Here is a 13,393-nt window from a genome sequence, read left to right as displayed (position 1 = left end):
TTTGATATACTCTTTCCGATCTCTAATAGTTTTATTATCGTTTTATGTTCAAGTCTTCAATTCAAAGTTAATCGCGTACTTCACACAACATTTTTAACATCCCGCTGAAAAATCGGGAAGTTATTAATTTTACTCCGTTTTTCGAAAATCGAGTTTTTAACGGATGTTGACGTTTTGAGGTCCTAGGAAGTCTCCCCGAATGTTTCCGCGGTGATGTCCGTATATCTTTATGTATCTGTGTGTGTGTGTGTGTGGCCGTATGTAAACCTCTTATAACTTTTGAACGGCTCGACCGATTTGATCGCGGTTGGTGCCATCCGAAAGGGCTCGACCAAACTTAGATTTTAAATACAATTTAGACCTATTCAAACCGGTATATTTTGAGAAATCTCAAAAATACTACAAAAAAAATTTTTTAAATGTGGTTTTTATAGAATTACTTTTAAACGACTACTGATCAATTCCAAAAACTAATCAGCTCTCAACATCAAGAAACCACGTCGATCGCCGCTAGCCCGGTCACAATCGATTCATTCGTTTGTGAGTTATCGTTGTCGAAAAAAAAAACAGAAAAAAATGTTTTTTCGGAATTACATCGAAATTCCTACTTCGATCGATTAAAACTCAAAGATTCTTTATGAGGCCTAAAAATCTGCGTCGAATGCTACCAACCGCGTAAAAATCGGTTAATTTATTCAAAAGTATTTTGGTTTTAGAATTTAAGAAATAATGTTATATTAAACTTTTACCAGATTTTTGAGCTCGGAGTAAGTACAATTTTGAGGGCTTAAATATAAAATTAACGGGAAGGTGCAGGGATGGCCTTTAGGGCCAACCGTTTTTCTATTTTTTTTTTTTTATAATATTACTTTTTTAAACCATTTTAGAATCTCACAATTATGGGTTAATTTTGACCTATAACTTTCAGAAGAAAAATGATTAACTAACCAATAGTTTAGACTGAATCGACCTGGTAGAAAATTTGAAATCAAAATATATTTGCCTAACATTATATAGAATAATACTGTAGATGATTTATAGAATATTAGTATATAATAACTTTCTATTTTTATTATAATGATTCCTCTGAATTTAATTGACAACTGAATTTGTTATTACAATTTATTTATTTTGACAGTTATTATAGCAACGGTTAACATGGTAATGGTAACCATAGTAACGGTAACCATAGTAACGGTAACTATGGTAACGGTAACCATGGTAACGGTAACCATGGCAACGGTAACCATGACAACGATTACCATGGCAACGGTTGTGGGGGAGGATAGAGTGGGGTTGAGTTCTATAATTGATAGTTGCCACTGATGGTTTCTTAGATTGGAGAATCAAAATGATATTTTTCCCCCAAAAAAAAAAGAGAGCGAGATAGGGAAGGAGGAAGAAGGCACGGGAGGGGAGGGGAAGAATGAGAGGGAGGGGAGGGGGTAGCATACGTGATGGTTGACGAAAAATTGATTTTGGCTAGGAATTGCGCAAAATCCCTTCTTATCTCTCGTCTACGGTGAAAAAGGAGTACCTATGCCAAATTTCAAATGAATCGGTCCAATAGTTTCGGAGATCTGGTGATGAGTCAGTGGTATTTCGCTTATATGTATATAGATTTCGCTTATATGTATATAGATATATATATATATATATATATATATATATATATATATATATATATATATATATATATATATATATATATTCTAATATATAAAATTCTCGTGTCACAATGTTCGTTCCCATACTCCTCCGAAACGGCTTGACCGATTCTCATGAAATTTTTTTTTTTATTTTTTTGATAAAATTTTTTTTTTTTTAATTTTTTTATTATGTGGCATCAAAAAAATACATACAACTCTAAATTTGCACTTTTTCATCACCAACCCTTGCTTTTTAATAGTCATTTTCATAATTTTATCATTTTCTATCCCGATCGATAACATCAATTATTATCACTTGGTAAGTTATCCCCTCCATGTGTCTACCGGTGTCACTTCTCACCCTGTAAACAGCACAGAGTAGGGATGTTACCTCTACAGTTTTCGGCTACTATTAGTGTTTATGCTTCAAGCGTAGTAGTTAAACATTTTTACTATCTCAGTGTAACTCTCATATCAAATATATTCTCGAGTAACTTTATTATTTATTTATTAATAACTAATATTATTGAATATAATTAATTATTAATAACTAATAAAATTATCAATTTTGAGTGTAAATCGCATGATCAGTTAATTAAGTGACTTACATAACCTCTAAAATACTCAACACGTGTCACGAGTTCCCGCAAACAACGGCTATTGAGTTGTAAGTATAAATTATTTTTTACGTTTATTATAAACTCAAAAATTATTCTTTCTTATTTATAACGAAAATATTGTTGGGAATGGTGAAAAACGAATTCGGTGAAAGTTAGATTTTTATTACAATTGGGAAATTTTTTTTTGTGTTTACTTATAAGAGCTCTAACTTCGACAGAATTTTTAACTTCCCGCTAAGAAAATCGAAAATTTTCAAAAATCGGGAAGTTATTGTTTTCACCCCGTTTTGCAAAAATCGAGTTTTCATCAGATCTCGACGTTTGAAGGTCACAGGAAGCTTCCCTGACTATCCCCGCGAGGTTGTCACGGTGTCTGTATGTGTGTGTGTGTGTGTGTGTGTGTGTGTGTGTGAAAGTATGTGAACCGCTTATAACTTTTGAACGGCTTGACCGATTTCATCGCGGTTGGTGCCATTCGAAAGGGCTTGACCAAACTTAGATTTTGAAAACTATTTGGACCGATTCAGATCAATACATTTTGAGAAATCTCAAAAAAACTGAAAAAAAAATTTTTTTCAAATGTGGTTTTTTTGGAATAACTTTTAAACGGCTTAAAGGTTCAATTCCAAAAACTAATCAGCTCTTAACCTAAAAAAACCACGTCGATCGCCATTAGTCCGGTCAAAATCGGTTGATTCGTTCGAGAGATATCGTGAACGAAAGAAAACCGAAAAAAGTGTTTTTTCGGAATAACTCCGAAATTCCTAGCGCGATCAATTCAAAATTTGAGATTCTTTGTGAGGCTTAAAAAACTGCGTCGAATGCTTCTAACCTCGTAAAAATCGGTTTATTCATTCAAAAGTTATTGCGGTTTAAAAATTCAAAAAATAGTGTCTTATCAAATCTCTATCAGACTTTTGAGCTCGAAAAGGTCAAAAGGATAGGAATGCAATTTTTTAAGCTCAGAGAGCTCAAAATAACTCATAAATTATATTTTTGAGCTCGAAGAGCTCAAAAACGTCATTGGCTCAATTTTAAGTAAGGAATTAGCGGGAAGTTACAGGGATGGCCTTCAGGGTCAACCGTTTTCCTAATTTTTTTTTATTAACGTAATATTTTTTAAACAATAATTAATGTTTCAGTAATATTTTGTTACATGGATAAGATAATAATAAAAAAAAAAAAATAGTTTGAGATGAATAATAATATACACGATTACTGAATTCATTATTCTTATTTTTATTAAAGTTTTCTCAGATTTCTCAATAACAAATTCAAATGAATTATCTTTTTTCTGATGATAGTGTAGGTAAAGTAGATTATTGTTGGTAGATTCCACTAATTTTGCAAAGATGTCAGCATTGGCGTTCAAAAATTTCACAGTCTTTGCGGGAAGAAAAATTTGAAACTCGACTTCAATTGTGGCGACATATTGCAAGCCAAACTTGGTGAAGACCGTTTTCAACTGACTAATCTTGTAAATTTCACCCTTTTCCAACTCGTAGATCTTCTTCATCGGCAGATATCCTGGTGTAAGATTGATTTTGTTGAGCTCAACCAATTCCATTTTCAGGTTAAATATGATTCTTTTAATATTGAAATCACGGAATTTTTTAACTGGTAAGCTTGAAGTGCACAGGCTAACGAATCCAAACTGAATGATCATTTCACGGTCGCGAGCCGATTTTATATCATCAATCCCCACCGCCACCATTAAGATAAAAAAGTGGGGGTAAATTGCGCATAAAGGGTTGCATCAGAAAAAAATTTCGTCAGAAAATGACGTCACTAACAAGTTAGGACTTGTTTACAAAAAAAAAGTGACGAAATAACTGACAACATCGTGACTAACGTGGTCATGGAACAATGATGATGAAAGGGTTGTAGACATAGTCAAAATAGCGGCTGCCGAATTCGGGCGAAAAGGGATGACGTAGTTGCGGGAAATGGCAGCTACTAGGCGGCAGGCCAAAAGGGGTGACGTAGTCGCGGGAAACGGCGGCTACCACGTGGTGGATCAAAAAAAGGGTGGGAAAATGGTGGAAATTCAAAATAGTGGCCACCAAATGGTGGAAAAAAAGAGGGCGGGAAAATGGCGGAAATTAAAATTCAAAATAGTCGATAAAAAGGGTTGAAAATATGGTCAAATGATGAAAAAGGTTTGAAAATATGGTTGATAATTTAGCATGGACACGAACCACCCTGTCGGTATGCAGATTTCTACTTTATCAGTATCTCGGAAGCCCCTTGCTCCTCTACTTTTTTTAATCCTATACGTAACCCGAAATTCGACATTATTTTGTTATTGAGGATGATTCAAAAATATTGAAAATGTCAATTCATTTAAGGAAGTTCGAGCGTAACTAATGAATCAAAATAATGTTAAAATTTTTAACTTCCCGCTAAGAAAATCGAAGATTTTCAAAAATCGGGAAGTTATTGTTTTCACCCCGTTTTGCAAAAATCGAGTTTTCATCAGATCTCGACGTTTGAAGGTCACAGGAAGCTTCCCTGACTATCCCCGCGAGGTTGTCACGGTGTCTGTATGTATGTGTGTGTGTGTGTGTGTGTGTGTGTGTGTGTGTATGTGTGTGTGTGTGTGTGTGTGTGTGTGTGTGTGTGTGTGTGTGTGTGTGTGTGTGTGTGTGTGTGTGTGTGTGTGTGTGTGTGTGTGTGAAAGTATGTGAACCGCTTATAACTTTTGAACGGCTTGACCGATTTCATCGCGGTTGGTGCCATTCGAAAGGGCTTGACTAAACTTAGATTTTGAAAACTATTTGGATCGATTTAGATCAATAGATTTTCAGAAATCTTAAAAAAACTGAAAACAAAATTTTTTTCAAATGAGGTTTTTTTGGAATAACTTTTAAACGGCTTGATGGATCAACTCCAAAAACTGATCAGCTTTTAACCCTGGAAAACCACGTTGATTGCCGCCTATCCAGACAAAATCGGTTGATTCGTTCGAGAGATATCGTGAACGAAAGAAAACGAAAAAAGTGTTTTTTCGGAATAACTCCAAAATTCTTAGCGCGATCAATTCAAAATTTAAGATTCTTTGTGAGGCTTAAAAAACTGCGTCGAATGCTTCTAACCGCGTAAAAGTCGGTTTATTCATTCAAAAGTTATTGCGGTTCAAATATTCAAAAAATAGTGTCATCAAATCTCTATCAGACTTTTGAGCTCGAAGAGCTTTTAAGCATAAGAAAGCAATCTCTTTGAGCTCGGAGAGCTCAAAATAACCCATAAATTGTATTTTTGAGCTCGAAGAGCTCAAAAACGTCATTGGTGCAATTTTAAGCGCCTAAGTATGGAATTAGCGGGAAGTTGCAGGGATGGCCTTCAGGGTCAACCGTTTTCCTAATTTTTTTTTAATTTTAGTTTTCCCAATATTCGTCAAAATTCTTTATTTTAATTTAAAATAATTTAAACAGTTTAATAATTGATGATTTTTACTTATTTAATAAAGTAAAGTAATAAAATGACTTTGGTATTTATTACTTGCCGGAATAAATAAACAGATTTGGCAATAGCGCGCTTGATTATACCGATAACAGAGACGTGGATCAGATTGTGAGTTAAATATTTTTCTCTGTGTAACTATACTTCTATCCTTTTGTTTTTTCTCAGCTGTTGACGCGATGTTGTCAAATCTTCATTCGAATAAATAGCTGACTGTAAACGAGTTACAAACATAAAATTTGACTTTAAATATTTTGAAAATTATATCGGTAATGTATTATTATTAAATTGTTTTTATATTTTGCAATAATCCAAGTTTCTTGTGTATAGTTTTTTTTAGTTTAGTTCTTGTGTTTAGTTTTATCCGTTAAAGTTCGGAGGTTAATATTGAAAAAAATAATTAAAGTCTCGACAAAATTTTGTCCGCCATAAGAACCCGTGTATAAGGAGATAAAATATGTGGATTTTAAAATTTAATATCTAAGTAACTAAACAGTGAATCTTTCAAATTTTGGGATTAGATAAATGACGTCTTTATTTATACGTATACTTAATTTCAAAGCTCAAAGTTGGAAATTATTTTTTACATTAGATTCGCTCGAACTTCCTCAAATCTTTTTTAATCTAACTCATAACCCGAAATGTGGAACTATTTTGGTATTGAGAAGGATTCAAAAAGATTGAAAACTTTCAATTTATTTTAATTTTTTTAATTCAATGCATGATCAGAAATGCGGAACTATTTTGGTATTGAGAAGGATTCAAAAAGATTGAAAACTGTCAATTCATTAGAATCTTTTTTAATCCTACACGTAACCCTAAATTCGACATTATTTTGTTATTGAGGATTATTCAAAAATATTGAAAATGTCAATTTATTTCAATCTTTTTTAATCCAATTCATAACCCGAAATGTGGAACTATTTTGGTATTAAGAAGGATTCAGAAAGATTGAAAACTGTTAATTCATTTGAATCTTTTTCAATCCTACTCGTAACCCAAAAATGCGGAATTTTTTTGTTATTGAAGAGGATTCAAAAGGATTAAAAATATCAATTCATTTGAATCTTTTTCAATTCTTTAGGGGTTCCGAAATTCTTATATTATTTTTAGATTCAATATAATTGAAAAGTATTAATTTAATTAATTAATAGTTATTAATCAGATGAAAAACTTGTGGAATAGGATTTATTAAAAAGTATTAAATTCTCATCTTTTTCAATACTTTTCAATGAGTATTTTTAATCAGGGAAATCAAAATAAGCAATTTTAGGCATTTATTGTTAGAAAATTTTATATTTACGGAAATAAATTACAGTCAACTCTCTCAAAATGACCACTCTCAAAGTGTCCGTTCCCCTATTTTCACTTTTAGATCTTTCCCCCACCAATAAGCAAAAATGAATTTTTTCGCTCTCTCTGAAAATGTCCGCCAAAATTTTCTCACCACGCTCTCTCAAAATGTCCCCATACAAACTACTAATTAAAAGTAGAAAAATTTAAGACCTTATAAATAATCAATACATATTTTAAATAATTAACACATATATAATATAAATTAGTATAAATATAAAAGATTTCTTGGATAATTAAGTGCAAATTAAATTTTATTTCTATGCTTACACATAAAGAATAAGTACAGTCTGTTAGTAAAAATACAAAATTCCATTTTATAAACTAAAACTGTGAAAAAAATAAGTTAATGATTTAAAAAAGACATAAAAAGTACGAAATTAGAGTTCTGCAGGATATAGAACATTGATTGATTCAGAGAAAAGTGATGAACAGTTATCTTGTGATGAAAGAGGGATAGGGTGCTCACGCAGATCATTAAAAAAATTTTCATCATGAATATTTTCTATTTGATGTAAAATATCAGGGTTGGAAATATCTTCAGTATCTGGAACTAAATTTTAAATGATTAAAACAATCAAAATTAAGAATGTAGTTAGTGTGATGAAAAGTAGCAATTTATAGCGATCAATTTATCTAATAAATAAATTAATTTCTATACATATTGAAGAATAAAAATAATGAGCCTAACTTTATTTTAGTTTACAAAAGAAGTCATGTAGAATCATATAAACGCATTATTTCAACTCAATATTAATTTAATCAATGAAGATAAATATTGTATATTTTTTAAGAAAATAAGTATCAAATTTACGACATACGTGTTGTAACGGGGATGGTTAGCCCTGTCCAATTGGTTACCGCTTTCCTCTTTGAAAAGGGCGCCACTGGGATTTTATACTCGGTGTCCCAGAAACCGGGGAGCATGAGAAGGAAAGATCGGGTCGTGAGAAGTTGAGAAAGGCTGTAAAAGTAATGCTGAGAAACAATTATTAACAATTAACAATTCAATTATTTATTTAATATAAACAATTTAATTCTAACAAAATTTCTTAAAATATTGCCCTTAAAATTAACCTATCAATCACTAAATTTGAGAACCTCTCACCTACGCAGGCACTTGCCAAAACTTACAACTAAATATCATTAAATTCTTTTAAACATAGATCATTACGCATCTATCTTCTTAATTTCTTAACTCAACATAGACCATTACGCATCTATCTTCTTAATTTCCTAATTCACTTTTAGACCATTACGCATCTATCTTCAATTTCTTAACTCAACATAGACCATTACGCATCTATCTTCAATTTCTTAACTCAACATAGATCATTACGCATCTATCTCCAATTTCTAATTCAATCATAGACCATTACGCATCTATCTTTAATTTCCTAATTCAATCATAGACCATTACGCATCTAGATTCTTAATTTCTTAATTTAATCATAGACCATTACGCATCTAGATTCTTAATTTCTTAAACCCTCGTCCAACTGACGGAATAACAAACAACATATTTTACCCAATAAAAACTTCTTAATTATTCAATTATCTGAACTAATTTCACATAAACAACCTCGCCTACCTGACGGAATACCATATAATACCATAATTACCTAACTTCCATATAAAATCGTCCACCGACGCTAACTTCATTCTATAAAGTTCTCTACTTTATTCATACATCTTAATTACCAATAAAACTGAATCTCAAAACTTCGCATTTTCCAAAATTACCAAAATTACGCCTAACAATTACTTAACACAAAATTCCGACCTTCGATTTTAATTCTTAATCCTCCTTAAATAAATTCTAAGCGATATTTCTTAATTAAATTCTGTCTCGAAAATTCCTAACTAAAATTAATTTATTATAGCCAACAGGCCTATAATAAATTACTAATAAATTCTTTACCAATAAATTAACAATTTATCCATTAAATATAAAAGTTCAGCGACAAAACTAACTACTTGACCTTGACAATAAAAACTAAAGTACAAATTCGTTAATATAAAAATGACCGCTTGAGAAATTAAATTTAATTATTTCAGCCTCTTAATTAAATCAATAATCAAATCTGGTCTACAATAATCGAAAATACCTGGAGACTCAATTATTGTTTTATTCAACGACGACTGATACTCCGATCCAACTTGGCGGGCTTAGCTGCTTGGCGTCTTGTCGTCTTGAACCAGGGTGCGGCAGGGTTGTCCAATTCCAAAAATGCCCCGATAACTTCCTCTGCAGTTGCTCTTTATTCTCGACCTCCAAATTTGCACTCTATTGACTTAAACTGATCTCAACAAGGTCACTGATTCACAAGGGCAAAAGGCCACTGGCTTCCAGAAGGGAAAAAGCCTCGATGTCCCTCCTGTCGGCTCTTTTATAACCCTCCAACTCCGGCTCTCGAACTTTCCTATTGTTATGCCCCGCTTTATTTTACGGGGACTGTAGTGGGGACTTTAGATTAGCACGCTCGGTGACAAGTCGAAACTACTTGTCAAAAATCGAAAGGTAAGGGAAAGCCCTGACCTACCGTGCGTTAATTAAGTGGTCGATAATGACCCCGAGAAGTTCGATTTTCCCTGTTACAGTGTATTTATTATTCTTATTGCTTAGATCATAATCTTACGTTTGTTTTTAATCATTCTGTTAGAATTTTTTAATTAATGAACCAGCATTTTTTCCAGCCCTTACCGTCATCATCTGTTGTAATCCAGTTCTGGGTTGCTTCCAGAGAAATATTTTCAAAACCATCAATTTTTTGTAAATTTAAATACATCTCTTGACTTGTTCGATGTAACCCGTAAAAAGCAGATTCTACCGTCTCAGCTCCCACGTTGATAAAATCCAAACTAGTTAAACTGACAAATTCTTCCTCAGTTTGAGTTGCAGCATCTTTGTACTCTGTTATCAACAGTTTTTTCCAACATTTATAAATAGTTGTTTCACTAACGTCATTCCATGCAGTGCTTATCCACGATATTACATCTCTAACCGTTAAAGTTTTCAAATGTGCAGGAAGACTTATTTTATTTTCTTGAGCTTTTATTATTGATAATAATAATTGAGCTTTGTAATGTCTTTCTAGAGTTTCTAATATTCCTTGATCTAAGGGTTGAATCAAAGACGTCACGTTAGCCGGTAAAAATGTAATTTCAATGTCTCCAACTTTTAAAAATGTATGTGCTTTACAGTTGTCTACAATCAGGAGAGCTTTTAATGGAAGATTTCGTTCAAGTAAGAACGCACGTACGCGAGGAACAAATTCAGTTTTAAACCATTCTTCAAAGAGCTCTGAGTCCATCCAAGCATTTTTTTGAGATTTATAATACACACCTAAACTACTAGCAGATACATTTTTCAATGCACGTGGCTTAGCAGATTTACCAATTACAACTAATGGTAATTTTAACGAGCCATCAGCATTACAGCAAGCTCCAACTGTATAACGTTCCTTACTAATTTTATATCCTGAAGCATGATCTTCTTTGTGAGATACAAACGTTTTTAACGGTAGAGATTTGAAAACCAAAGGTGTTTCATCAAAATTAAAAATTTGTGCTTTGGTCAACTGTCTTATCTTGATGTCTTGAGCGAAAGTTTTCCTATAGTTTTCTGCTGCATCTACATCATCAGATAATTTTTCCCCAGCGATTCTCATAGATCTAATTTTCATTCTAGATTTCCATTCCCGTGAAAAAATTTTCTGATCAGACTATATCAGGCCTAATATAAACCGTCCATATCAGGCTTCTGAGCAAGGCCTTGTAACGTTGTCAAAATAATTTGGCAACGCAGGTAAGCTCAAAGATTCGGGGACTAGGATAGACAGAAGAACGAACGAACGAGACTCTTGTAAGGGGGGGTAGGTGTTATGGCTCAAACAGGTCTTACGGCTGCACCTCCCGCATGGGCCACGCTGGTAAATGGTCGAGTTGTTATTATATTACCGATCGGGCTAACGCAGTCGTTGAATGGGTTGATACAGTTAACTAAGTACGAGGACAGATTGACATTAAAATCAACTCAATTCACATCTGTCCTATGATAGCGTAAATGCTTGAGGGCAGGGTTTTTCCTTGCCGGCAAACTTGGCTGTGTATTTCCTATGTGAGGGTAGGATAGATATACGTGCGTGTATAGCTCTTTTGAGCCCAGGAAACGGCCTCTTCGGAGGTAGGCGAAAGCCTCACCATATATTCTTCGTCCATATCAGGCCTGATATGGAAATTGGCCATATCAGACTATATATGCCTTGATATAAGTATATCAGACTATGTACCCGCCCCGGTAAAAAAAATTATATATCATTATGTTACATAATTATAAATGAAAAATGGCCCTATATAATTATGTATAATTAGGTATAATTATATATAATTATTTCCAAAGGAAAAAAAAATCGGCGTGAGTGGGAATCGAACCGGGGACCTACCGCTTGAAAGACTAATTCACTACCCGTTTACCTAAGAGACTTACTTGGAGAACAAAGTTTATTATAACTACAAGTAATGCGAATCGTATACATGATCGATTCGTAGTAAAAAAAATTTTTTATCTAATTTATTAATTATTAACTGTCAATATTTATATATAATAATGGTATCTATATGTAGATTTATAAAATTATCTATGTATACATGAAATCGCAAAAATGATTCTACGATATATTGTTCAGGTACTTCGTTGCTTTAAAATTTATAATTTCTTTGAAATTAAAAAAATAATCGAGATAAAATGAGAATTGAAAGCTTAAATTTTAATGGAATTATTTGTTTAGTATATGGAACTATATATTGCTGGAGGGCTTGGCTAACAATTTTTGAACTTGACAAAACTAATAATTTTTGTGAAATTAAATTTTTTTTTTAATTCCTATTATTTCATCCGAAAAATACTATATATTAAAAGATTGTGAATCATTGGAGTAACAGACTCTTAGATAGAAAAAGAGAATGTTTTATGGTAATCACAAAATACTCACTGGAGTAAAAAAAATTATATAGAATTCTATATGATTCATATATAATTTTATATGAATTATATATACATCTATATAATCATAAATGAATTACATATGCTTCTATATAATTAGATATGAATCATATATAATGATAAATAGTTTTTTTTATTCGGGTATGCCTTTATATGAGTACATAAGACTACTTATGTGCTGATAAGGGTATGAGTATATCAGACCATATGAATCCATATCAAGTTATATCAACCCTGATAAGGAATTTTTTTTTCAAGTTTATCAAAGTATATATAACTTTATAAGGTTATATCAGAGCATATCAGGACCTATTAAAAAATAATGTAAAATTAGATATGAGCATATCAAGCTATATCAAGTCTGATATAGACATATCAAATTGATAAGGCTTGATCAGGCCTGATATGGCCAATTTTCATATCAGGCCATATCAGGACATATCAAAAATTAAATATGGACATATCAGATCATATCAGGCCAGATATGAACATATCAAAAATTTTTATATGGCCTTATCAGCTCATATCAAGCCTGATCAGAATATTTTTTTCACGGGTTTATCAAGCCAACCTTCACTCGCTTTGAATGATTCATCGCCACCTAATTGTTTATTCAAATCCAATGCTTTTTGTTTAATCATCGGACCAGAAACAGGTACGCCGTTTGATCGACACTGACAAAACCACAAGTAAACTGCTTCATCTAAGGCTTCATTTGATAATTTAATTTTTTTGCGTTCTTGAGTATTTTCTTTGTTACACATCTCTTCAATTTTAACTCTTTCTTTTTTCCATCTGCGCAAAGTACGATCACTTATTTTATATTCATCGATAACTGTATTTTCCGGAACCAAATCTAATTTTTTCAAGATGCTTAATTTTTCTTTATATGAGTAATTTTTTTTACTATTAAAACTACCCTTTTCAGCTTGTTTTATAAATTTTTTAGACCAAGGCTGTTCTAAATTAGAACTAGATGAACTAGTATGTGTAGTATCTACAGAGACACTTTTAGAGTACTTTCGTCTCTTTGAATTAGTTATTGAGTCTTCCATTATTTATCTATTAAAATAAAATAAATGTGTCAATAATAATACCACCAATAATATAGTCTTAAATAATATTAAAACAAATGAGTATAAAAAGAAAACTTACGTAGTATTATATTTTAAAAGACTTTTCCATTTGAATTTTAAGGTTATATTATGTTAAATCACATGTATATTCCTTTACGTATTGTTTATGATTATTATTATCGTTTTAGAATACTTAATTTTTTAGAAATCGCTTAGTTAAATAAAATT

The 13,393-nt window shown here is 32.1% G+C and overlaps 1 protein-coding gene across 1 annotated transcript; it reads right to left on the bottom strand.

Annotated features, from left to right (window-relative positions):
* Positions 1-12,625: 12,625 nt before the first annotated feature.
* On the bottom strand, positions 12,626-13,144 carry LOC123273935 (tigger transposable element-derived protein 5-like). The gene has a single exon (XM_044741420.1). The coding sequence runs from the start codon at positions 13,142-13,144 to the stop codon at positions 12,626-12,628; it is 519 nt and encodes a 172-aa protein (XP_044597355.1).
* Positions 13,145-13,393: the final 249 nt, after the last annotated feature.

Source organism: Cotesia glomerata, unplaced genomic scaffold, assembly GCF_020080835.1.
Source record: "Cotesia glomerata isolate CgM1 unplaced genomic scaffold, MPM_Cglom_v2.3 scaffold_17, whole genome shotgun sequence".
NCBI lineage: Eukaryota > Metazoa > Arthropoda > Insecta > Hymenoptera > Braconidae > Cotesia > Cotesia glomerata.
Note: the sequence above shows the minus strand (reverse complement) of the source record. Positions and strands in the feature narration are given on the sequence as shown.